At 46.2% G+C, this 26,206-nt stretch overlaps 1 protein-coding gene across 1 annotated transcript in view; it reads left to right on the plus strand.

The window, feature by feature from the left end:
- Positions 1-12,807: 12,807 nt before the first annotated feature.
- Positions 12,808-26,206, plus strand: part of LOC311123107 (low-density lipoprotein receptor-related protein 3-like) — a gene marked incomplete at both ends in the record, with an annotated part of 56,120 nt that continues 42,721 nt past the window's right edge. Inside the window, one exon of the mRNA XM_084197381.1 lies at positions 12,808-12,883. Coding sequence (XP_084053507.1) covers positions 12,808-12,883 — 76 coding nt within the window. The remainder of the gene's footprint in view (positions 12,884-26,206) is intronic.

Raw genomic sequence — 26,206 nt, forward strand, 5'->3', positions numbered from 1 at the left:
CCCAGCAGGTCCACTGGTAGAGACCTGCTTCAGATATAGAAGCTGGCCCAGCGGGTCCACTGGTAGAGACCTGCTTCAGATATAGAAGCTGGCCCAGCGGGTCCACTGGTAGAGACCTGCTTCAGATATAGAAGCTGGCCCAGCAGGTCCACTGGTAGAGACCTGCTTCAGATATAGAAGCTGGCCCAGCAGGTCCACTGGTAGAAACCTGCTTCAGATATAGAAGTTGGCCCAGCAGGTCCACTGGTAGAGACCTGCTTCAGATATAGAAGCTGGCCCAGCAGGTCCACTGGTAGAGACCTGCTTCAGATATAGAAGCTGGCCCAGCAGGTCCACTGGTAGAGACTTGCTTCAGATATAGAAGCTGGCCCAGCAGGTCCACTGGTAGAGACCTGCTTCAGATATAGAAGCTGGCCCAGCAGGTCCACTGGTAGAGACCTGCTTCAGATATAGAAGCTGGCCCAGCAGGTCCACTGGTAGAGACCTGCTTCAGATATAGAAGCTGGCCCAGCAGGTCCACTGGTAGAAACCTGCTTCAGATATAGAAGTTGGCCCAGCAGGTCCACTGGTAGAGACCTGCTTCAGATATAGAAGCTGGCCCAGCAGGTCCACTGGTAGAGACCTGCTTCAAATATAGGGCGGAAATACAGAGAGAACACTAGAGTATGGTATCTCATTTCACTCAATCTGAAAAGAGAATACATGTTGTTTTAGTCTGTAAACTTGATTAATTTTACCTCCTGGGGTTGAAACCCACAGACACATCTCTGAAGACCCCCGAGCAGAGTTGTCCACGTACATGCATTGGACAATTCTCTACCTGTAACAATCCATAATGAAGCCTGCGTTAGGAAGCCCCCTGCTGGTGACTCCACCATCTCACAGCACTCTCAAGCAGCTCACCCCACTACCCATCCCCCCCACACCTGAAACCAGGAGTCAAGGGATGATGAACTGTCTCTCTCTGGAACTTTCCTTAACCTGTTGTGATTGGTTGACAAGATCCCAGCTTGGGACTTTGACACTGTGTAATCGCTCTTTGTAACAATATGACATGACGATGTCCTTATAGTCTAATAAAAGTTGCTGTTCAGTAGTAAAGGCCTACATTTAATGACGGGTATTTCTAGTAATGCAGTATGTTTTCTACATGAATATCATAGGCCTATGCATGGCCATTATCTCGTCATAATACCTATGCATGGCCATTATCTCGTCATAATACCTATGCATGGCCATTATCTCGTCATAATACCTATGCATGGCCATTATCTCGTCATAATACATACCTTCAGAACGAATTCATACCACCTCTTCTGCCTTGGAGATGGCCTGTTGCCTGCATCGGCATCCACTCCCTTTTTGGGGTATTTTTAGACATCTGAAACCAACAGGACGAATGTATCACACTACCACAAGAACAAACAATTAGCTATACATAGCAAACTTCATGTAAACTAGGCTAATATGGTCCGAATGCATGGTGTTATTGGGACATTTGTCAGTAGGCTAATCAAGCATCATGACAAATTAGTCAACTTAGCCTATATCAGCTAGGCTATATCATGGACTGACTGGTTTTAATGAATAAACGAATACATATATAGGTAACGTTAGCTATTACAGTGGGGGGAAAAAGTATTTAGTCAGCCACCAATTGTGCAAGTTCTCCCACTTAAAAAGATGAGAGAGGCCTGTAATTTTCATCATAGGTACACGTCAACTATGACAGACAAAATGAGAAGAAAAAAATCCAGAAAATCACATTGTAGGATTTTTTATGAATTTATTAGCAAATTATGGTGGAAAATAAGTATTTGGTCACCTACAAACAAGCAAGATTTCTGGCTCTCACAGACCTGTAACTTCTTCTTTAAGAGGCTCCTCTGTCCTCCACTCGTTACCTGTATTAATGGCACCTGTTTGAACTTGTTATCAGTATAAAAGACACCTGTCCACAACCTCAAACAGTCACACTCCAAACTCCACTATGGCCAAGACCAAAGAGCTGTCAAATGACACCAGAAACAAAATTGTAGACCTGCACCAGGCTGGGAAGACTGAATCTGCAATAGGTAAGCAGCTTGGTTTGAAGAAATCAACTGTGGGAGCAATTATTAGGAAATGGAAAACATACAAGACCACTGATAATCTCCCTCGATCTGGGGCTCCACGCAAGATCTCACCCCGTGGGGTCAAAATGATCACAAGAACGGTGAGCAAAAATCCCAGAACCACACGGGGGGACCTAGTGAATGACCTGCAGAGAGCTGGGACCAAAGTAACAAAGCCTACCATCAGTAACACACTACGCCGCCAGGGACTCAAATCCTGCAATGCCAGACGTGTCCCCCTGCTTAAGCCAGTACATGTCCAGGCCCGTCTGAAGTTTGCTAGAGTGCATTTGGATGATCCAGAAGAGGATTGGGAGAATGTCATATGGTCAGATGAAACCAAAATAGAACTTTTTGGTAAAAACTCAACTCGTCGTGTTTGGAGGACAAAGAATGCTGAGTTGCATCCAAAGAACACCATACCTACTGTGAAGCATGGGGGTGGAAACATCATGCTTTGGGGCTGTTTTTCTGCAAAGGGACCAGGACGACTGATCCGTGTAAAGGAAATAATGAATGGGGCCATGTATCGTGAGATTTTGAGTGAAAACCTCCTTCCATCAGCAAGGGGATTGAAGATGAAACGTGGCTGGGTCTTTCAGCATGATAATGATCCCAAACACACCGCCCGGGCAACGAAGGAGTGGCTTCGTAAGAAGCATTTCAAGGTCCTGGAGTGGCCTAGCCAGTCTCCAGATCTCAACCCCATAGAAAATCTTTGGAGGGAGTTGAAAGTCTGTGTTGCCCAGCGACAGCCCCAAAACATCACTGCTCTAGAGGAGATCTGCATGGAGGAATGGGCCAAAATACCAGCAACAGTGTGTGAAAACCTTGTGAAGACTTACAGAAAACGTTTGACCTGTATCATTGCCAACAAAGGGTATATAACAAAGTATTGAGAAACTTTTGTTATTGACCAAATACTTATTTTCCACCATAATTTGCAAATAAATTCATTAAAAATCCTACAATGTGATTTTCTGGATTTTTTTTTCTCATTTTGTCTGTCATAGTTGACGTGTACCTATGATGAAAATTACAGGCCTCTCTCATCTTTTTAAGTGGGAGAACTTGCACAATTGGTGGCTGACTAAATACTTTTTTTCCCCACTGTACATTTACAATTTAGTCATTTAGCAGACGCTCTTATCCAGAGCGACTTACAGTTAGTGCATAAATTTTCATACTGGCCCCCCGTGGGGCTATGGCAAGACATGTTTATAACAAAGTTCGTCCCCTGGATATCAAAGCATTAGCTAACTTAGCTGGCATAATAATATAGCTACCAAGCTAGCTAGTCAAAAGAAAATCAGGTGACACTACGACAGCTCCCCCCACTGAAAGTGAATGCTACTGTTAGGTTACCGAATGGTATGAGGTGACCGTCCTGTAAACTGGTTACATACAGGAGCAGGCTAGATAGCAAACCAACTTAGGTAGCTGAATAGCATTTACTAAAACGTAACCTTGGTAACGTTCGCAGATTGTATAATATTTTAGATTTTCGGTGGTAATTAAATATAATTTATTTAGAATTGATCAGAATGAATCCCCCCAGAAATGGTTTTACCAGCTCCGTGTATTGTCGAGTGAAATTGAAAAGAGTGAGGGATCTGGGCAGCACGACACCCCAGATCATTGTGGATTTATTCCTCGTCTTATGATTTTTCTATTATTTCTCTTCATTGTTGGGAAGGCCGTAAGGAAGCGTTTCACTGTTACTCACCTGTTGTTTACGAAGCATGTGACAAATACATTTTGATTTGATTTGACACACAGGTGGAGTCTGGGGTGACTATGTTATGACCGAACACACTGTGCGGGCTAGTAAATGTTTTGAAACGTAAACGTCATTACTGCTTAATTTATGTTCTGCAATGAAGCTCGCCTGAGTAATTAAGTAAAGACGCAACACCGTCGGAAATGTAAATTACCCGATTGAAATGCATGATTCGCTTTTTTAATCGAGGTTTGGGATTGCTTTTTATCGAGGGTTGAGACATAAATGGTTGAAACATAAGACCTTTTTTCCCTGATAAAATCACCGGCGCCGTGGCTTAGTTGGTTAAAGCGCCTGTCTAGTAAACAGGAGATCCTGAGTTCGAATCTCAGCGGAGCCTTTTGTGAAAAGTTAGACTCTTTTTAAAAGGCCAGGCAACACAGGCTTAAATTACATTTTTGCATCTACCTATCAATTTTGAAATGTGTTGGTATTTTGGTACTTTAATACAAAAAGGATTATATTTGTGTCAACATTCAACTGGTAAAAGGTGATTGTAATATGATTAAGGGAAAAAAACGACATTTGGAGAGTGTGGCGCCTACCCTCAAAGAACTCCACATTTTGCCAACAGTAAAGACATTTACCTTATTATTTCCTTCTGGATTCGGAATCACCGGCGCCGTGGCTTAGTTGGTTAAAGCGCCTGTCTAGTAAACAGGAGATCCTGAGTTCGAATCTCAGCGGAGCCTTTTGTGAAAGTTAAACTATTTTTAAAAGGGCAGGCACCACAGGCTTAAACTACATTTTTGCATCTACTTATCAATTTTGAAATGTGTTGGTATTTTGGTACTTTCCGCTGAAAGTTAGACTCTTTTTAAAAGGCCAGGCAACACAGGCTTAAATTACATTTTTGCATCTACTTATCAATTTTGAAATGTGTTGGTATTTTGGTACTTGAATACAAAAAGGATTATATTTGTGTCAACATTCAACTGGTAAAAGGTGATTGTGATATGATTAAGGGGAAAAAACGATCTTTGGAGAGTGTGGCGCCTACCCTCAAGGAACTCCACATTTTGCCAACAGTAAAGACATTTACCCTATTATTTCCTCCAGGATTCGGCGGCGCTGTGGCTTAGTTGGTTAAAGCGCCTGTCTAGTAAACAGGAGATCCTGAGTTCGAATCTCAGCAGTGCCTTTTTTGTTTAGTTGTTAAATTACCACCTCTTCTCAAGGATCTCCAAGCTTTGGCAACCGTGAAGACGAGGATACCTCCCTGCCTTCCCGCAGACCGCTCGTAATGATATGTTGCATAAAATTACATGGTCCAGCATTTTAGTAACTAATTAAACCGAATTTCAGTTCAACAGGGCGAATACCAAGATAGTTTTCATCTATATTGTTCGTAGCTGTCTATTTACCACCACAAACCGATGCTGGCACTAAAACCGCACTCAATCGCCTGTATAAGGCCATAAACAAACAATAAAATGCACATCCAGAAGCGGCGCTCCTAGTGGCACTGGACTTTAATACAGGCAAATTTAAAATCCGTTTTGCCTAATTTCTACCAGCTTGTCACATGTGCAACCAGAGGAAAAAAAAACTCTAGACCACCTTTACTCCACACACAGAGACTCGTATAAAGCTCTCCCTCGTCCTCCATATGGCAAATCTAGCCATAATTCTAAAAACTAAAGCACGAAGTACCAGTGACTCAGTTAATAAGGAAGTGGTCAGATGACCCGGATGCTAAACTACAGGACTGTTTTGCTAGCACAGACTGGAATATGTTCCAGGATTAATCCGATGGCATTGAGGAGTATACCACGTCAGTCACCGGCTTCATCAATAAGTGCATTGATGAAGTCCTCCCCACAGTGACTGTACGTACAGACCCCAACCAGAAGCCATGGATTACAGGCAACATCCGCACCGAGCTAAAGGGGGAGAGCTGCCACTTTCAAGGAGCGGGACACTAATCCGGACGCTTATAAGAAATTCCGCTATGCCTTCAGACGAACCATCAAACAGGCAAAGAGTCAATACAGGACTAAGATTGAATCCTACTACACCGGCTCTGACGCTCGTCAGTTGTTGCAAACTATTACAGACTACAAAGGGAAACCCAGCCTCGAGCTGCCCAGTGACGCAAGCCTACCAGATGGGCTAAATGCCTTTCATGCTCGCTTCGAGGCAAGCAACACTGAAGCACGCATGAGAGCACCAGCTGTTCCGGACGACTGTGTGATCACGCTCTCCGTAGCCGATGTGAGTAAGAACTTTAAACAGGTCAACATTCACAAGGCCGCGGGGCCAGACTGATTACCAGGATGTGTACTCCGAGCATCCGCGGACCAACTGGCAGGTGTCTTACATTTACATTTAAGTCATTTAGCAGACGCTCTTATCCAGAGCGACTTACAGGAGCAATTAGGGTTAAGTGCCTTGCTCAAGGGCACATTTACGTCATTTAGCAGACGCTCTAGTCCAGAGCGACTCACAAATTGATGCATTCACCCTATAGCCAGTGGGATAACCACTTTACAATTTTGGGGGGGGGGGGGGGGGGGGGTAGAAGGATTACTTTATCCTATCCCAGGTATTCCTTAAAGAGGTGGGGTTTCAGATGTCTCCGGAAGGTGGTGAGCGACTCCGCTGTGTGTGGGGGGGGGGGGGGGGTTGAAGGATTACTTTATCCTATCCCAGGTATTCCTTAAAGAGGTGGGGTTTCAAATGTCTCCGGAAGGTGGTGAGTGACTCCGCTGTGGGGGGGGGGGGGGGGGGGTAGAAGGATTACTTTATCCTATCCCAGGTATTCCTTAAAGAGGTGGGGTTTCAAATGTCTCCGGAAGGTGGTGAGCGACTCCGCTGTGTGTGTGGGGGGGGGGTAGAAGGATTGCTTTATCCTATCCCAGGTATTCCTTAAAGAGGTGGGGTTTCAAATGTCTCCGGAAGGTGGTGAGTGACTCCGCTGTCCTGGCGTCGTGAGGGAGCTTGTTCCACCATTGGGGTGCCAGAGCAGCGAACAGTTTTGACTGGGCTGAGCGGGAACTATGCTTCCGCAGAGGAAGGGGAGCCAGCAGGCCAGAGGTGGATGAACGCAATGCCCTCGTTTGGGTGTAGGGACTGATCAGAGCCCGAAGGTACAGAGGTGCCGTTCCCCTCGCTGCTCCAAAGGCAAGCACCATGGTCTTGTAACGGATGCGAGCTTCAACTGGAAGCCAGTGGAGTGTGCGGAGGAGGGGGGTGACGTGAGAGAACTTGGGAAGGTTGAACACCAGATGGGCTGCGGCATTCTGGATGAGTTGTAGGGGTTTAATGGCACATGCAGGGAGGCCAGCCAACAGCGAGTTGCAGTAATCCAGACGGGAGATGACAAGTGCCTGGATTAGGACCTGTGCCGCTTCCTGTGTGAGGCAGGGTCGTACTCTCCGAATGTTGTAGAGCATGAACCTGCAGGAGCGGGTCACCGCCTTGATGTTAGCGGAGAACGACAGGGTGTTGTCCAGGGTCACGCCAAGGCTCTTCGCACTCTGGGAGGAGGACACAACGGAGTTGTCAACCGTGATGGCGAGATCATGGAACGGGCAGTCCTTCCCCGGGAGGAAGAGCAGCTCCGTCTTGCCAGGGTTCAGCTTGAGGTGGTGATCCGTCATCCATACTGATATGTCTGCCAGACATGCAGAGATGCGATTCGCCACCTGGTTATCAGAAGGGGGAAAGGAGAAGATTAGTTGTGTATCGTCAGCGTAGCAATGATAGGAGAGGCCGTGTGAGGATATGACAGAGCCAAGTGACTTGGTGTATAGGGAGAAAAGGAGAGGGCCTAGAACTGAGCCCTGGGGGACACCAGTGGTGAGAGCACGTGGTGCGGAGACAGCTTCTCGCCACGCCACTTGGTAGGAGCGACCGGTCAGGTAGGACGCAATCCAGGAGTGAGCCGCGCCGGAGATGCCCAGCTCGGAGAGGGTGGAGAGGAGGATCTGATGGTTCACAGTATCAAAGGCAGCAGACAGGTCTAGAAGGACAAGAGCAGAGGAGAGAGAGTTAGCTTTAGCAGTGCGGAGAGCCTCCGTGACACAGAGAAGAGCAGTCTCAGTTGAATGACCAGTCCTGAAACCTGATTGGTTTGGATCAAGAAGGTCATTCTGAGAGAGATAGCAAGAGAGTTGGCTAAAGACGGCACGCTCAATAGTTTTGGAAAGAAAAGAAAGAAGGGATACTTGTCTGTAGTTGTTGACATCAGTGGGGTCGAGTGTTGGTTTTTTGAGAAGGGGAGCAACTCTCGCTCTCTTGAAGACGGAAGGGACATGGCCAGCGGTCAAGGATGAGTTGATCAGCGAGGTGAGGTAGGGGAGAAGGTCACCGGAGATGGTCTGGAGAAGAGAGGAGGGGATGGGGTCAAGCGGGCAGGTTGTTGGGCGGCCTGCAGTCACAAGTCGCAGGATTTTATCTGGAGAGAGAGGGGAGAAAGAAGTCAAAGCATAGGGTAGGGCAGTGTGAGCAGGACCAGCAGTGTCATTAGACTTAACAAACGAGGATCGGATGTCGTCAACCTTCTTTTCAAAGTGGTTGACGAAGTCATCCACAGAGAGAGAGGAGGGGGGGGGGGGATTCAGGAGGGAGGAAAATGTGGCAAAGAGCTTCCTAGGGTTAGAGGCAGATGCTTGGAATTTAGAGTGGTAGAAGGTGGCCTTAGCAGCAGAAACAGATGAAGAAAATGTAGAGAGGAGGGAGTGAAAAGATGCCAGGTCGGCAGGGAGTTTAGTTTTCTTCCATTTCCGCTCCGCTGCCCGGAGCTCTGTTCTGTGAGCTCGCAATGAGTCATCAAGCCACGGAGCTGGAGGGGAGGACCGAGCCGGCCGGGAGGATAGGGGACACAGAGAGTCAAAGGATGCAGAAAGGGAGGAGAGGAGGGTTGAGGAGGCAGAATCAGGAGATTGGAGGGAGAAGGATTGAGCAGAGGGAAGAGATGATAGGATGGAAGAGGAGAGAGTAGTGGGAGAGAGAGAGCGAAGGTTGCGGCGGCGCATTACCATCTGTGTAGGGGCAGAGTGAGTAGTGTGGGAGGAGAGCGAGAGAGAAAAGGAAACAAAGTAGTGGTCGGAGACATGGAGGGGAGTTGCAGTGAGATTAGTAGAGGAGCAGCATCTAGTGAAGATGAGGTCAAGCGTATTGCCTGCCTTGTGAGTAGGGGGGGGACGGTGAGAGGGTGAGGTCAAAAGAGGAGAGGAGTGGAAAGAAGGAGGCAGAGAGAAATGAGTCAAATGTGGACATAGGGAGGTTGAAATCCCCCAAAAGTGTGAGGGGTGAGCCATCCTCAGGAAAGGAACTTATCAAGGCGTCAAGCTCATTGATGAACTCTCCAAGGGAACCTGGAGGGCAATAGATGACAAGGATATTAAGCTTAAATGGGCTAGTGACTGTGACAGCATGGAATTCAAATGAGGAGATAGACAGATGGGTTAGGGGAACAATTGAGAATGTCCACTTGGGAGAGATGAGGATTCCTGTACCACCACCCCTCTGACCAGATGCTCTCGGGGTATGTGAGAACACATGGTCAGACGAGGAGAGAGCAGTAGGAGTAGCAGTGTTTTCAGTGGTAATCCATGTTTCCGTCAGCGCCAGGAAGTCGAGGGACTGGAGGTTGGCATAGGCTGGGATGAAGTCAGCTTTGTTGGCAGCAGAACGGCAGTTCCAGAGGCTGCCTGAGACCTGGAACTCCAGGTGTGGGGTGCGTGCAGGGACCACCAGGTTAGAGAGGCAGCAGCCACGCGGTGTGGTGCGTTTGTGTAGCCTGTGCAGAGAGGAGAGAACAGGGATAGGCAGAGGCATAGTTGACAGGCTGTAGCAAATGGCTACAAAAATGCAGAGGAGATCGGAATGAAATGAGCTAAGCATCTGGGAGAGGAGAGAGCAGGGCCTCCCTCACCAAAAACTTCTACCTCAGAAACTAAAATTGTTTCACTGAACCACCCGAACAAAAACTCTCCCAACTTCCACCTTTAGAAATCAGAATTGTTGTGAACCACAGCGGTTCAATGTTTAAAGGAATAGACTCAACCCACTTTATTCAGCTAGCTAACTATGACACCATAGCTAACTAGCATGATAGCATCCAATAACAATAACACACAGTTTAGCACCAACACTTGGTCACAACAAACCACCAATAGTGTGTTAACTAGCTAACTAGCATGCTAGCATCCAGTAACACACAGTTTAGCACCAACACTTGGTCACATCAAACCACCAATAGTGAGTTAACACACTAAACAGATCATTCGTGTCTGTGTCAAGTTCCTTTCATGACGCAGCAATGATTAAACGTTGGCTAGCTAGGACAAGTATATTGTATTTAGCTACTACAGTACAGTTAGCTGGTCGTGTTGGGTAGCTAGCAATGGCCACTGTGTTGACTTTGTTTGGAGAACGGCTAGCTAGCTAGCTTCGTGCTACACCCGGCACACAATGGCTACTGTGTTGACTCTGACTCTGTTCGAAAAACGGCTAGTTAGCTCGCTTCGTGCTACAGCCGGCACGGCCGAAGACACTGCCAACCTACAGTAACTACCCACAACAACCCACGATGCCTAGCTATGACGCCATAGCTAACTAGCATGCTAGCATCCATTAACACACAGTTTAGCACCAATACTTGGTTACAACAAACTGCCAAGAGTGTGTTAACACACTAAACAGATAATTCATGTCCGTGTCTAGTTCCTTTCATAACGCATAACGCAGCAAAAATTAAACGTTGGCTAGCAGCACATTAACATTGGAAACAGCTCTCCACCGTTGCTAAACGTTACCAGTAGCTACCCGCTAGCTAGCTAGCCTCGTGCTTCGATACTAACCTACAATAATTACCTACGGAAACCTACAATAACAACAATACTAACCTACAATAACTACAATACCTAACTACAACTAACTACCTACCTACGATCTAATACATGGTTTAAGCTTTACTCAACACCATATGAGAAGCTTACCTCCTGCTAGAGAAAAACACAACCTCTCCCGATGGCTCTCTCTCTCTCTTCACTGACATTTTCAACCTCTCCCTGACCGAGTCTGTAATACCTACATGTTTCAAGCAGACCACCATAGTCCCTGTGCCCAAGAAAGCAAAGGTAACCTGCCTAAATGACTACCGACCCGTAGCACTCACGTCTGTAGCCATGAAGTGCTTTGAAAGGCTGGTCATGGCTCACATCAACACCATCATCCCGGAAACCCTAGACCCACTCCAAATCGCACACCGTCCCAACAGATCCACATATGACACAATCTCAATTACACTCCACACTGCCCTTTCCCACTTGGACAAAAGGAACACCTATGTGAGAATGCTGTTAATTGATTACAGCTCAGCGTTCAACACCATAGTGCCCTCAAAGCTCATCACTAAGCTAAGGACCCTGGGACTAAACACCTCCCTCTGCAACTGGATCCTGGAATTCCTGACGGGCCGCCCCCAGGTGGTAAGGATAGGTAACAACACATCTGCCACGCTGATCCTCAACACGGGGGCCCCTCAGGGGTGCGTGCTTAGTCCCCTCCTGTACTCTCTGTTCACCCACGACTGCATGGCCAAGCACGACTCCAACACCATCATTAAGTTTGCTGACAACACGACGGTGGTAGGACTGATCACCAACAAAGATGAGACAGCCTATAGGGAGGAGGTCAGAGAACTGGCAGTGTGGTGCCAGGATAACAACCTCTCCCTCAACGTGATCAAGACAAAGGAGCTGATCGTGGACTACAGGAAAAGGAGAGCCGAACACGCCCCCATTCACATCGATGGGGCTGTAGTGGAGCGGGTCGAGAGCTTCAAGTTCCTTGGTGTCCACATCACCAACAAACTATCATGGTCCAAACACACCAAGACAGGGCACACCATAAGACTGCTGAATAATTAATCAAATGGCCACCCGGACTATTTGCATTCACTTTACCCCTACCTACATGTACATATTACCTCAATTACCTCAACTAACCTGTACCCCCGCACATTGAATCGGTACCGGTACCCCCTGTATATAGCCTCGTTATTGTTATTTTATTGTGTTACATTTTTTAAAACTTTATTTAGTAAATATTTTCTTAACTCTAATTTTCTTAAAACTGCATTCTTGGTTAAGGGCTTGTAAGTAGGCATTTCACGGTAAAGTCTACACATGTATTCGGCGCATATGACAAATACAAATTGATTTGATTTGATTTGAATAGAATCACTGGCGCGAATATGTAATACCACCATCCGGCCATTCGGAGGCAGGATTTGACGAAAACATTATAATGACGTGTTCAATGAAGACCTCCCTGCACGGGATGGGGGAAATGGTTACATTCAAATAAGGATCTGCTCGGCATACCAAACTGCAGCGACTGCAAAAACTAAGATTTGGGTTGAATTTAATATGACAGACAACACGGTAAATGTTCACTGCACCATTTTCCACTTGCATGCACAGGATAGTGCATAAAGCGAGATGAAAATACTCGGCAGTGCACGGCGTATAATACAGCTATTGAACAGTCCAAACCGAAATAAAGCAACTAGAAAAGCTGTGACGGACGGGACAGTCGTAACTGCATTGCCGAAGTGCCTTTGTCGTCTGTCTCACAAACGCAGAGACTTTTCCCTTCCTTGAGGATATAAATCAAAGCGGAAACCAAACGAGCCATTCAAGCAGAGACCGACGATGTACGATCACATCTCCTCCTTTCGCTGTATCATATTGTCCCAGTGGGCTGCCTCTGAGTAGCTTAGTAAGCTTATTATTGCGCTACAAACATAATTTACCCACGTCCTAGTTATTTTTATCTACAGAGTGGGGACTTGGGGGTTCATGACATCTGCAAAGGTCACGGAAAATATTCGGAGGCTATCGCGACAGATGTTACGGAAATTACCCCCAAGATGACAAAAGAACGACCTGGGCTGCTGGAATGATGGATCGGATCGGAGCGCCGGGGCTTCTCCTGGTCATATGGTTATTAATACGGTTCGCTTTGGTCTGTGTCGGTGAGTAGTCTTATTCAGACATTGTAATGGTTTCTGATACCGTAGTGTTCCCCCCTCTTTGGATAACATTCTGTATTGATCTAAAACTTTGTCATGTTTACAAAGAAACACACCATTTTAAATCAGGTGTTGTGCTGCTGCCGCTGCATTTGTGGTCGCAGACTCTCGGTTCATCATTTCATTGGCCGATCTATATAAACATAGACTAATACAGATCATCTGAGTTATGTGACGCTTAGGCTACTTCTCTCGGCAGAACCAGAAGCAGGTCTAATGTGGGTGTTTATAGTATTGGAATGTCGTGTGGTCGATGCTCTCTCTAGAGATTGTATCATCTCTCTGCTGTGGCAAACCCATCTGCAACATGTACCATGACGGACGTTCATTGTGTTTCTACTGATAAATGATAGTCTTAGTTTGTAAACATGGGTCCCCTGTCAGTTGTCTGATGGTGTTATGTACAAACACACACACACACACACACACACACACACACGCACACCAACACTCAGCATCGATACAGCGTATCCGCTGGCCATCTCCATTACATCATTGCTCGTGCCCAGGCGGCACAGCATCAATCCCTTAATGTATTGCTCTAGTGCAGATGGCAACAGAGCAGAGGATAGTCTGGCGACACGCCAGCCCACAGACAGTTGGCATTATGAAGATGGAGCCTCTGTAATGTTAGTATGAGTCAAATGATTACCAGGTAAAACAACAAAGCTATTTAATATGTCTACAGGTAATGTCATTGTATTGTATCTTAAGGTCAGAGGAGACACAAGTAAAACCCAAAGACAATTCGCATTGAAAGATGAAGCCTCTGTATATGTTTTGTATTAGTCTAATGATTACCCACTGTGCAATGGTCTATTGACAAGCAGTCTCTCTGTGTCTGAGCAGTCCCCCCCCTTCCTCTGCTACCTCATGAAGGCTGCCCCCCCCCCTCCTCTCCAGTCCCACGGGGCCCCTGTCTTCCAGGGGTAGCTGCCCCCCCCCCCCCCCCCCCCTCCTCCCCCCCCCCCCCCCCCCCCCCCCTCTCCAGTCCCACGGGGCCCCTGTCTTCCACAGGTGGAGGTGTGAGCTGAAGGTATCATTATGGAGCTACAGAGAGTTGTGTGTGGATGTAGACCTGGAGTTAGTTCCCTCTCTTTACCTGTCTCACAAAAGAGGTACCCTGAACACCCCCCCCCCCCCCTTTCCCCTCCTCCTTCGTACAGGAACAGATGTAGAGAGGTTAGTTAGTTCCCTCTCTTTACCTGTCCCCCCCCCTCCCCCCCACCCCTCCCAGATGTAGAGAGGTTAGTTAGTTCCCTCTCTTTACCTGTCTCACAAAAGAGGTACCCTGAACCCCCCCCCTTTCCCCTCCTCCTTCGTACAGGAACAGATGTAGAGAGGTTAGTTAGTTCCCTCTCTTTACCTGTCCCCCCCCCTCCCCCCCACCCCTCCCAGATGTAGAGAGGTTAGTTGGTTCCCTCTCTTTACCTGTCCCCCCCCCCCCTCCAGTAACCTAGGATACGTCATATCTGGCCTTTGGGATCAGTAACCTAGGATACCTCATATCTGGCCTTTGGGATCAGTAACCTAGGATACCTCATATCTGGCCTTTGGGATCAGTAACCTAGGATACGTCATATCTGGCCTTTGGGATCAGTAACCTAGGATACCTCATATCTGGCCTTTGGGATCAGTAACCTAGGATACCTCATATCTGGCCTTTGGGATCAGTAACCTAGGATACGTCATATCTGGCCTTTGGGATCAGTAACCTAGGATACCTCATATCTGGCCTTTGGGATCAGTAACCTAGGATACCTCATATCTGGCCTTTGGGATCAGTAACCTAGGATACGTCATATCTGGCCTTTGGGATCAGTAACCTAGGATACGTCATATCTGGCCTTTGGGATCAGTAACCTAGGATACGTCATATCTGGCCTTTGGTATCAGTAACCTAGGATACCTTATATCTGGCCTTTGGGATCAGTAACCTAGGATACCTCATATCTGGCCTTTGGGATCAGTAACCTAGGATACGTCATATCTGGCCTTTGGGATCAGTAACCTAGGATACCTCATATCTGGCCTTTGGGATCAGTAACCTAGGATACCTCATATCTGGCCTTTGGGATCAGTAACCTAGGATACGTCATATCTGGCCTTTGGGATCAGTAACCTAGGATACCTCATATCTGGCCTTTGGGATCAGTAAATATAGCCATGTAATTACCTTTTACCCCTGAACATCGACTCAGTACTAGTACTTCCTGTATATAGCCATGTTATTACCTGGTACTTCCTGTTTATAGCCATGTTATTACCTGGTACTTCCTGTATATAGCCATGTTATTACCTTTTACCCCTGCACATCGACTCAGTACTAGTACTTCCTGTATATAGCCATGTTATTACCTGGTACTTCCTGTTTATAGCCATGTTATTACCTGGTACTTCCTGTATATAGCCATGTTATTACCTTTTACCCCTGCACATCGACTCAGTACTAGTACTTCCTGTATATATCCATGTTATTACCTGGTACTTCCTGTATATATCCATGTTATTATTATTTATTTATTTTTATTTTTTGTCATTTAGCAGACGCTCTTATCCAGAGCGACTTACAGGAGCAATTAGGGTTAAGTGCCTTGTTCAAGGGCACATCGAAAGATTTTTCACCTAGTCGGCTCAGGGATTAGAACCAGCGACCTTTCGGTTACTGGCACAACGCTCTTAACCACTAAGCTACCTGCCGCCCCAGGTACTAGCCATGTTATTACCTGGTACTTCCTGTATATAGCCATGTTATTACCTGGTACTCCCTGTATATAGCCATGTTATTACCTGGTACTTCCTGTTTATAGCCATGTTATTACCTGGTACTCCCTGTATATAGCCATGTTATTACCTGGTACTCCCTGTATATAGCCATGTTATTACCTGGTACTTCCTGTATATAGCCATGTTATTACCTGGTACTCCCTGTATATAGCCATGTTATTACCTGGTACTTCCTGTATATAGCCATGTTATTACCTGGTACTCCCTGTATATAGCCATGTTATTACCTGGTACTCCCTGTATATAGCCATGTTATTACCTGGTACTGTTGGAAAAGGACCCGTCAGTCAGCATTAATATGGAGTTGGTCCCCCCCTTTGCTGCTATAACAGCCTCCACTCTTCTGGGAAGGCTTTCCACTAGATGTTGGAACATTGCTGCGGGGACTTGCTTCCATTCAGCCACAAGAGCATTACTGAGGTCGGGCACTGATGTTGGGCGATTAGGCCTGGCTCGCAATCGCCATTCCAATTGAGGTCAGGGCTCTGTGCAGGCCAGTCAAGTTCTTCCACACCAATCTCGACAAACCATTTCTGTACGGACCTCGCTTTGTGCACGGGGGCATTGTCATGCTGAAACAGGAAAGGGCCTTCCCTAAACTGTTGCCACAAAGTTGGAAACACAGAATCGTGAAGAATGTAATTGTATACTTTTGCGTTAAGATTTCCCTTCACTGGAACTAAGGGGCCTAGCCCGAACCATGAAAAACAGCCCCAGACCATTATTCCTCCACCAAACTTTACAGTTGGCACTATGCATTGGGGCAGGTAGCGTTCTCCTGGCATCCACCAAACCCAGATTCGTCCATCGGACTCCCAGATGGTGAAGCGTGATTCATCACTCCAGAGAACGTGTTTCTATTGCTCCAGAGTCCAATGGCAGTGAGCTTTACACCACTCCAGCCGACGCTTGGCATTGCACATGGTGATCTTAGGCTTGTGTGTGGCTGCTCAGCCATGGAAACCCATTTCATGAAGCTCCTGACGAACAGTTATTGTGTAGACGTTGCTTCCAGAGGCAGTTTGGAACTCGGTAGTGAGTGTTGCAACCTAGGACAGACCATTTTTACACGCTACTCTACGTTCTGTGAGCTTGTGTGGCCTACCACTTCACGGCTGAGCCGTTGTTGCTCCTAGACGTTTCCACTTCACAATAACAGCACTTACAGTTGACCGGGGCAGCTCTAGCAGGGCAGAAATTTGATGAACTGACTTGTTGGAAAGGTGGCATCCTATGACGGTGCCACGTTGAAAGTCACTGAGCTCTTCAGTACGGGCCATTCTACTGCAAACGTTTGTCTATGGAGATTGCATGGCTGTGTGCTCGATTTTATACACCTGTCAGCAACGGGTGTGGCTGAAATAGCCGAATCCACTAATTTGAAGGGGTGTCCACAAACTGCTGTATATATGTATAGTGGGGAAAACAAGTATTTGATACACTGCCGATTTTGCAGGTTTTCCTACTTACAAAGCATGTAGAGGTCTGTCATTTTTATCATAGGTACACTTCAACTGTGAGAGACGGAATCTAAAACAAAAATCCAGAAAATCACATTGTATGATTTTTAAGTAATTCATTTGCATTTTATTGCATGACATAAGTATTTGACACATCAGAAAAGCAGAACTTAATATTTGGTACAGAAACCTTTGTTTGCAATTACAGAGATCATACGTTTCCTGTAGGTCTTGACCAGGTTTGCACACACTGCAGCAGGGATTTTGGCCCACTCCTCCATACAGACCTTCTCCAGATCCTTCAGGTTTCGGGGCTGTCGCTGGGCAATACGGACTTTCAGCTCCCTCCAAAGATTTTCTATTGGGTTCAGGTCTGGAGACTGGCTAGGCCACTCCAGGACCTTGAGATGCTTCTTACGGAGCCACTCCTTAGTTGCCCTGGCTGTGTGTTTCGGGTCGTTGTCATGCTGGAAGACCCAGCCACGACCCATCTTCAATGCTCTTACTGAGGGAAGGAGGTTGTTGGCCAAGATCTCGCGATACATGGCCCCATCCATCCTCCCCTCAATACGGTGCAGTCGTCCTGTCCCCTTTGCAGAAAAGCATCCCCAAAGAATGATGTTTCCACCTCCATGCTTCATGGTTGGGATGGTGTTCTTGGGGTTGTACTCATCCTTCTTCTTCCTCCAAACACGGCGAGTGGAGTTTAGACCAAAAAGCTCTATTTTTGTCTCATCAGACCACATGACCTTCTCCCATTCCTCCTCTGGATCATCCAGATGGTCATTGGCAAACTTCAGACGGGCCTGGACATGCGCTGGCTTGAGCAGGGGGACCTTGCGTGCACTGCAGGATTTTAATCCATGACAGCGTAGTGTGTTACTAATGGTTTTCTTTGAGACTGTGGTCCCAGCTCTCTTCAGGTCATTGACCAGGTCCTGCCGTGTAGTTCTGGGCTGATCCCTCACCTTCCTCATGATCATTGATGCCCCACGAGGTGAGATCTTGCATGGAGCCCCAGACCGAGGGTGATTGACCGTCATCTTGAACTTCTTCCATTTTCTAATAATTGCGCCAACAGTTGTTGCCTTCTCACCAAGCTGCTTGCCTATTGTCCTGTAGCCAATCCCAGCATTGTGCAGGTCTACAATTTTATCCCTGATGTCCTTACACAGCTCTCTGGTCTTGGCCATTGTGGAGAGGTTGGAGTCTGTTTGACTGAGTGTGTGGACAGGTGTCTTTTTATACAGGCAACGAGTTCAAACAGGGGCAGTTAATACAGGTAATGAGTGGAGAACAGGAGGGCTTCTTAAAGAAAAACTAACAGGTCTGTGAGAGCCGGAATTCTTACTGGTTGATAGGTGATCAAATACTTATGTCATGCAATAAAATGAAAATTAATTATTTAAAAATCATACAATGTGATTTTCTGGATTTTTGTTTTAGATTCCGTCTCTCACAGTTGAAGTGTACCTATGATAAAAATGACAGACTTCTACATGCTTTGTAAGTAGGAAAACCTGCCAAATTGGCAGTGTATCAAATACTTGTTCTCCCCACTGTATATACTTTTTTCTTGCACACGAGATCCACGCCTGTCTGAGTGGACTACTCCATTGTGGAGGGGACACATCAGTACCACCAGTTGACCCTTAATTACCATAATTTATCAGATTACAATGTTTGTTTGGTTATGGTAATTTATGTTAATGCCTTCAATATATTATTATCTTTATGATTCCAGTATTTTACCGTTTGTCGTTGTCTGAGTGGACACATTGTTTGCAGAGGGCACATACCTCGGCTACACTTGTGAGGAACAAGGAAACTCAGGAAACTCTGAGGGCCCAGATGATATATGCCAGTTAGGCTCGACACCCCTTATAAAGCAGATTAATGTGCTTCATTTTAAGAAGTTATTTGGCCACTTTAGTTGTGATACAAACCTTATTAAAACATATAGGCCTATGGGCTCGGCTACACGAGGACTATGATTAGAAAAAGTAGCTAAAAAGGCTTTGTTTCTTGTGCTGGGCTTCATTCACAAGTGATAATATATAATTCACTAGTGACAGGCTGATATTGTCACCCATCACACTATTCTTGGTTTAATCTTGTCTTGACATATACTAAATAATATATGTGTGAGATGTGTCCAGTCTATATTTATGACTGAGTCTCTGGCAGGGTGTCCAGTCTATATTTATGACTGAGTCTCTGGCAGGGTGTCCAGTCTATATTTATGACTGAGTCTCTGGCAGGGTGTCCAGTCTATATTTATGACTGAGTCTCTGGCAGGGTGTCCAGTCTATATTTATGACTGAGTCTCTGGCAGGGTGTCCAGTCTATATTTATGACTGAGTCTCTGGCAGGGTGTCCAGTCTATATTTATGACTGAGTCTCTAGCAGGGTGTATACTAGTCTGCATCTCAAACAGCACCCTAATCCCCATGTAGTGCACTACTTTTGGCCAGAGCCCTGTGTAGGGAATAGGGTGTCATTTAGGACCTAGCCTAGTTTTCTCCCTGAAGACCAGTTCAGATCAGTCTCCATGGAGACCAGTTCAGATCAGTCTCCATGGAGACCAGTTCAGATCAGTCTCCATGGAGACCAGTTCAGATCAGTCTCCATGGTTTTGTACTGGAGCTCGTTGTAGTGTCTGTCTGTCTGTCTGTCTGTCTGTCTGTCTGTCTGTCTGTCTGTCTGTCTGTCTGTCTGTCTGTCTGTCTGCCTGCCTGTCTGCCTGTCTGTCTGTCTGTCTGTCTGTCTGTCTGTCTGTCTGCCTGTCTGCCTGTCTGCCTGTCTGCCTGTCTGTCTGCCTGTCTGCCTGTCTGCCTGTCTGCCTGTCTGTCTGTCTGTCTGTCTGTCTGCCTGCCTGCCCGCCCGCCCGCCCGCCCGCCCGTCTGTCTGTCTGTCTGTCTAATAGGCTGTTGTTTTTGATTATGACCCATAAGGACCTTCGCCCTGCGCTGTGTGTGTGTGTGTGTGTGTGTGTGTTAGTGTGTGTGTGTGTGTTAGTGTGTGTGTGTGTGTGTTAGTGTGTGTTAGTGTGTGTTAGTGTGTGTGTGTGTGTGTTAGTGTGTGTGTGTGTGTGTTAGTGTGTGTGTGTGTGTGTGTGTGTGTGTGTGTGTGTGTGTTAGCGTGTGTGTGTGTTAGTGTGTGTGTGTGTGTGTTAGTGTGTGTTAGTGTGTGTGTGTGTGTGTTAGTGTGTGTTAGTGTGTGTGTGTGTGTGTGTGTGTGTGTTAGTGTGTGTGTGTGTGTGTGTGTGTGTGTGTGTGTGTGTGTGTTAGCGTGTGTGTGTGTTAGTGTGTGTGTGTGTGTGTGTTCGAGGCCCTTTCTCCTCCAGGGTGAGAGACATTTAATGAGATGGATGTTTTCCGCTCCTGGTGCAGATTGAAGAAGTGAAAATAGAGCATTCAGAGAAAGAGAGAGAGGGAGTGTGAGAGAGAAAGCAAGAAGAGAGAGAGGGAGACATAGAGAGAGAGAGTTCCCACCTTCGCCCGGACCCTAAAGGATATCGCCCTCAACCGCAGCCCCAAAACCTCACACAGGACCAACAGATCAACAGACACCCCGCCCAGACCAGCGAGACACTCTCCCAGACCTGCGGGACATCCCCCCCTCCCCGGACCTACACACAGAGGACCCACGCCGAGAGGACCCACAGCACCACCAGCCACATCCACACCCCCACCCCAACCAATCAACACCCCCCCAAGTCAACCATGCCCACACCCCATTTAGGCACCCTTCAGATCAGACCTATTCCCCTCCTGCCCACCCCAAGCCCCCCACTCCCGCAAAGAGGGCCTCAACATGAAAGTCACACATACGCCCAGGCCGTGAGCAGGCAAACAGGCCCAACCCCCACTCTTACACTAGCCCAAGCCAATGGCATGTACCAGATGCTCAGCAGGCTCTGCTCACAATTACTGGCCTGAGGCCAAACCACACGACCAACAACATTAGACACTTTATGGAACACAAAGCATTCACTATTTCATCCTGGAATATCCAAGGCCTGAGGTCATCTGCCTTTGGCCTAAAGAGCAGGAACCTGGACTTCACCAAAGAAATCAGAAATACAGACATTGTCATCCTATAAGAAACATGGTATAGAGGAGACAGATCCACTGGTTGCCCTCTAGGTTACAGAGAGCTGGTAGTCCCATCCACCAAACTACCAGGTGTGAAACAGGGAAGGGACTCAGGGGGTATGCTAATTTGGTATAGAGCAGACCTAACTCACTCTATTAAATTAATCAAAACAGGAACATTTTACATTTGGCTAGAAATTAAAAAGGAAATTATCTCAACTGAGAAAAATGTCCTCCTGTGTGCTACCTATATCCCCCCCACTAGAATCCCCATACTTTAATGAAGACAGTTTCTCCATCCTGGAGGGGGAAATCAATCATTTCCAGATCCAGGGACATGTACTAGTCTGTGACGACCTAAATAACAGAACTGGACAAGAACCTGACACCCTCAGCACACAGGGGGACAAACACCTACCTGGAGGTCTACCTGGAGGTGACAGCATTCCCTCCCCCATATGCCCCCCTAGGCACAACTACGACAACATAACCAACAAAAACGGGTCACGACTCCTGCAGCTCTGTCGCACACTGGGTCTGTACATAGTCAATGGTAGGCTTCGAGGGGACTCCTATGGTAGGTACACCTATAGCTCATCTCTTGGCAGTAGTACTGTAGACTACTTTATCACTGACCTCAACCCAGAGTCTCTCAGAGTGTTCACAGTCAGCCCACTGACAACCCTATCAGATCACAACAAAATCACAGTCTACTTGAACAGAGCAATACTCAATCATGTCAAATGTCTATTGCTTGCTGATGATCTGGTGCTTCTGTCACCAACCAATAAGGGCCTACAGCAGCACCTAGATCTTCTGCACAGATTCTGTCAGACCTGGGCCCTGACAGTAAATCTCAGTAAGACAAAAATAATGGTGTTAAAAAAAAAGGTCCAGTTGCCAGGACCACAAATACAAATTCCATCTAGAAACCGTTGCCCTAGAGCACACAAAAAACTATACATACCTCGGCCTAAACATCAGCGCCACAGGTAACTTCCACAAAGCTGTGAACGATCTGAGAGACAAGGCAAGAAGGGCCTTCTACGCCATCAAAAGGAACTTAAACTTTGACATACCAATTAGGATCTGGCTAAATATACTTGAATCAGTTATAGAACCCATTGCCCTTTATGGTTGTGAGGTCTGGGGTCCGCTCACCAACCAAGAATTCACAAAATGGGACAAACACCAAATTGAGACTCTGCATGCAGAATTCTGCAAAAATATAATCCGTGTACAACGTTAAACACCAAATAATGCATGCAGAGCAGAATTAGGCCAATACCCGCTAATTATCAAAATCCAGAAAAGAGCCGTTAAATTCTATAACCACTTAAAAGGAAGTGATTCCCAAACCTTCCATAACAAAGCCATCACCTAGAGATATGAACTTGGAGAAGAGTCCCCTAAGCAAGCTGGTCCTGGGGCTCTGTTCACAAACACAAACAGACCCCACAGAGCCCCAGGACAGCAACACAATTAGACCCAACCAAATCATGAGAAAACAAAAAGATAATTATTTGACACATTAGAAATAATTTACAAAATAACAGAGCAAATTGGAATGCTATTTGGCCCTAAACAGAGAGTACACAGTGGCAGAATACCTGACCACTGTGACTGACCCAAACTTAAGGAAAGCTTTGATTATGTACAGACTCAGTGAGCATAGCCTTGCTATTGAGAAAGGCCGCCGTAGGCAGACCTGGCTCTCAAGAGAAGACAGGCTATGTGCACACTGCCCACAAAATGAGTTGGAAACTGAGCTGCACTTCCTAACCTCCTGCCAAATGTATGACCATATTAGAGACACATATTTCCCTCAGATTACAGAGAAAAACAAAGAATTTGAAAACAAACCCAATTTTGATAAACTCCCTTATCTACTGGGTGAAAAACCACAGTGTGCCATCACAGCTGCAATATTTGTGACCTGTTGCCACAAGAAAAGGGCAATCAGTGAAGAACAAACACCATTGTAAATTCAACCCATATTTATGTTTATTTATTTTCCCTTTTGTACTTTAACTATTTTCACATCGTTACAACACTGTATATAGACATAATATGTCTCTATTCCTTTGAAACTTTTGTGATGTAATGTTTACTGTTCATTTGTATTGTTTATTGTCTATTTCACTTGTTTTGGCAACGTAAACATATGTTACCCATGCCAATAAAGCCCCTTGAACTGAATTGAGAGCGAGAGAGGGAGAGAGAGAGAGAGAGAGAGAGAGAGAGAGGGAGAGAGAGAGAGGGAGAGAGGAAGATGGAAGAGAGAGAGAGAGAGAGACAGAGACATAGACAAAGACAGAGACAGAGAGACAGAGACAGAGAAGTGTATTAAAGCTAAGGTGGTGTGAGGTCACAGGACCCTCCCCCTCTTCCTTTCCGTGGCTTTGAAGCAGGGTCTTGTGGGGAACGCAGTCCAGGTCCTGATAAGAGGCTCTTTACACACATATATACAGTGCCTTCGGAAAGTATTCAGACTCCTTGACGTTTTCCACATTTTGTTACGTTACAGCCTTATTCTAAAATTGATTAAATAATTGTTTTTCCCATGTATTAAAACTTGAAAACGGAAATATCAAAGTTAGATAATGTAAGTATTCAGACCCTTTACTCAGTACTTTGTTGAAGCACCTTTGGCAGTGATTACAGCCTCGAGTCTTCTTGGGTATGACGCTACAAGCTTGGCACACCTGTATTTGGGGAGTTTCTCCCATTCTTCTCTGCAGATCCTCTCAAGCTCTGTCAGGTTGGATGGGGAGCGTCACTGCACAGCTATTTTCAGGTCTCTCCAGAGATGTTCAATTCTGGGATCTGGCTGAGCCACACAAGGACATTCAGAGACTTGTCCCGTAGTCACACCTGCGTTGTCTTGGCTGTGTGCTTAGGGTCATTGTCCTGTTGGAAGGTGAACCTTCGCCCCCAGTCTGAGGTCCTGAGTGCTCTGGAGCAGGTTTTCATCAAGGATCTCTCTGTACTTTGCTCTGTTCATCTTTCCCTTGATCCTGACTAGTCTCCCAGTCCCTGCCACTGAAAAACATCCCCACAGCATGATGCTGCCTACCACCATGCTTCACCGTAGGGATGGTGCCAGGTTTCCTCCAGACGTGACGCTTGGCATTCAGGCCAAAGAGTTCAATCTTGGTTTCATCAGACCAGAGAATCTTGTTTCTCATGGTCCGAGAGTCTTTAGGTGCCTTTTGGCAAACTTCAAGTGGGTTGTCATGTGCCTTTTACTGAGGAGTGGCTTCCGTCTGGCAACTCTACCATAAAGGCCTTATTGGTGGAGTGCTGCAGAGATGGTTGTCCTTCTGGAAGGTTCTCCCATCTCTACAGAGGAACTCTGGAGCTCTGTCAGAGCTCTGCCAAGGCCCTTCTCCCCCGATTGCTCAGTTTGGCCGGGCGGCCAGCTCTAGGAAGAGTCTTGGTGGTTCCAAACTTCTTCCATTTCAGAATGATGGAGGCCACTGTGTTCTTGGGGACCTTCAATGCTGCAGACAGTTTTTGTTACCCTTCCCCAGATCTGTGCCTCGACACAATCCTGTCTTGGAGCTCTACGGACAATTCCTTTGACCTCATGGCTTGGTTTTTCCGCTGACATGCACTGTCAACTGTGGTACCTTATATAGACAGGTGTGTGCCTTTCCAAATCATGTCCAATCAATTGAATTTATCACAGGTGGACTCCAATCAAGTTGTAGAGACATCTCAAGGATGATCAACGGAGTCTCAATTTCAAGTCTCATAGCAAAGGGTCTGAATACTTCAGTATTTCAGTTTTTTATTTTTAATACATTTGTAAACATTTCAAAAAAACTGTTTTTGCTTTTCCCTTATGGGGTATTGTGTGTAGATTGCTGCATATTTTTATTTATTTAATCCATTTTAGATTAAGGCTGTAACGCAACAAAATGTGGAAGAAATCAAGGCGTCTGAATACTTTCCAAAGGCACTGGACATATACACCCACCTTCTCTCTCTCTCTCTCTCTCTCTCTCTCTCTCTCTCTCTCTCTCTCTCTCTCTCTCTCTCTCTCTCTCTCTCTCTCTCTCTCTCTCTCTCTCTCTCTCTCTCTCTCTCTCTCTCTCTCTCTCTCTCTCTCTCTCTCTCTCTCTCTCTCTCTCTCTCTCTCTCTCTCTCTCTCTCTCTCTCTCTCACACACACACACTCAACGGTTACAGAACAGCTTGCTCCCTTCCGTCCTCTTTAGAGCCATTGTTATGGATGAGGCAGTGTGAGGCTCCGTGGAGGAGAGGAACAGGAACTGGCCAGAGGCCTGGAACTGAACACACCTGGGAAACAACATGACAACAAGACAACAGGGCAGGGCTCTGAATGAATAAACCCACTGGAAAGGTTGTTGTGATATACAAGGCTTTGGAAAGGTTATAAACAGTTAGTTGTAATAGACTTTAGAAAGGTTATAAACAGTTAGTTGTAATAGACGTTTAGAAAGGTTATATACAGTTAGTTGTAATATACTTTAGAAAGGTTATAAACAGTTAGTTGTAATAGACTTTAGAAAGGTTATAAACAGTTGTAATATACTTTAGAAAGGTTATAAACAGTTAGTTGTAATAGACTTTAGAAAGGTTATAAACAGTTAGTTGTAATATACTTTAGAAAGGTTATAAACAGTTAGTTGTGATAGACTAGACTTTGAGAGGGAATGAATGGAGTTTTGTTTTTCTTCTTGGCAGGATATTTGTGTCCATGCAAACTGCTAGTTCACCTCAGTTTACCACTGTGTTTGTTTGCTCCTAAGGTCACATCAACTGAAAGCTTAGCAAAATAAATCTGACATCTGCCTTGAGTGGTAGTGTACAGAGGGGTCTCTCGTCTGGCCATCCTCGTTGAAAGAGCCTCCTCAGCTGTCCTTCCCAGTATATACTGACAGAAAAGCACAGTGT

This window comes from Coregonus lavaretus (assembly GCF_964263955.1).
Source record: "Coregonus lavaretus genome assembly, contig: HAP1_SCAFFOLD_320, whole genome shotgun sequence".
NCBI lineage: Eukaryota > Metazoa > Chordata > Actinopteri > Salmoniformes > Salmonidae > Coregonus > Coregonus lavaretus.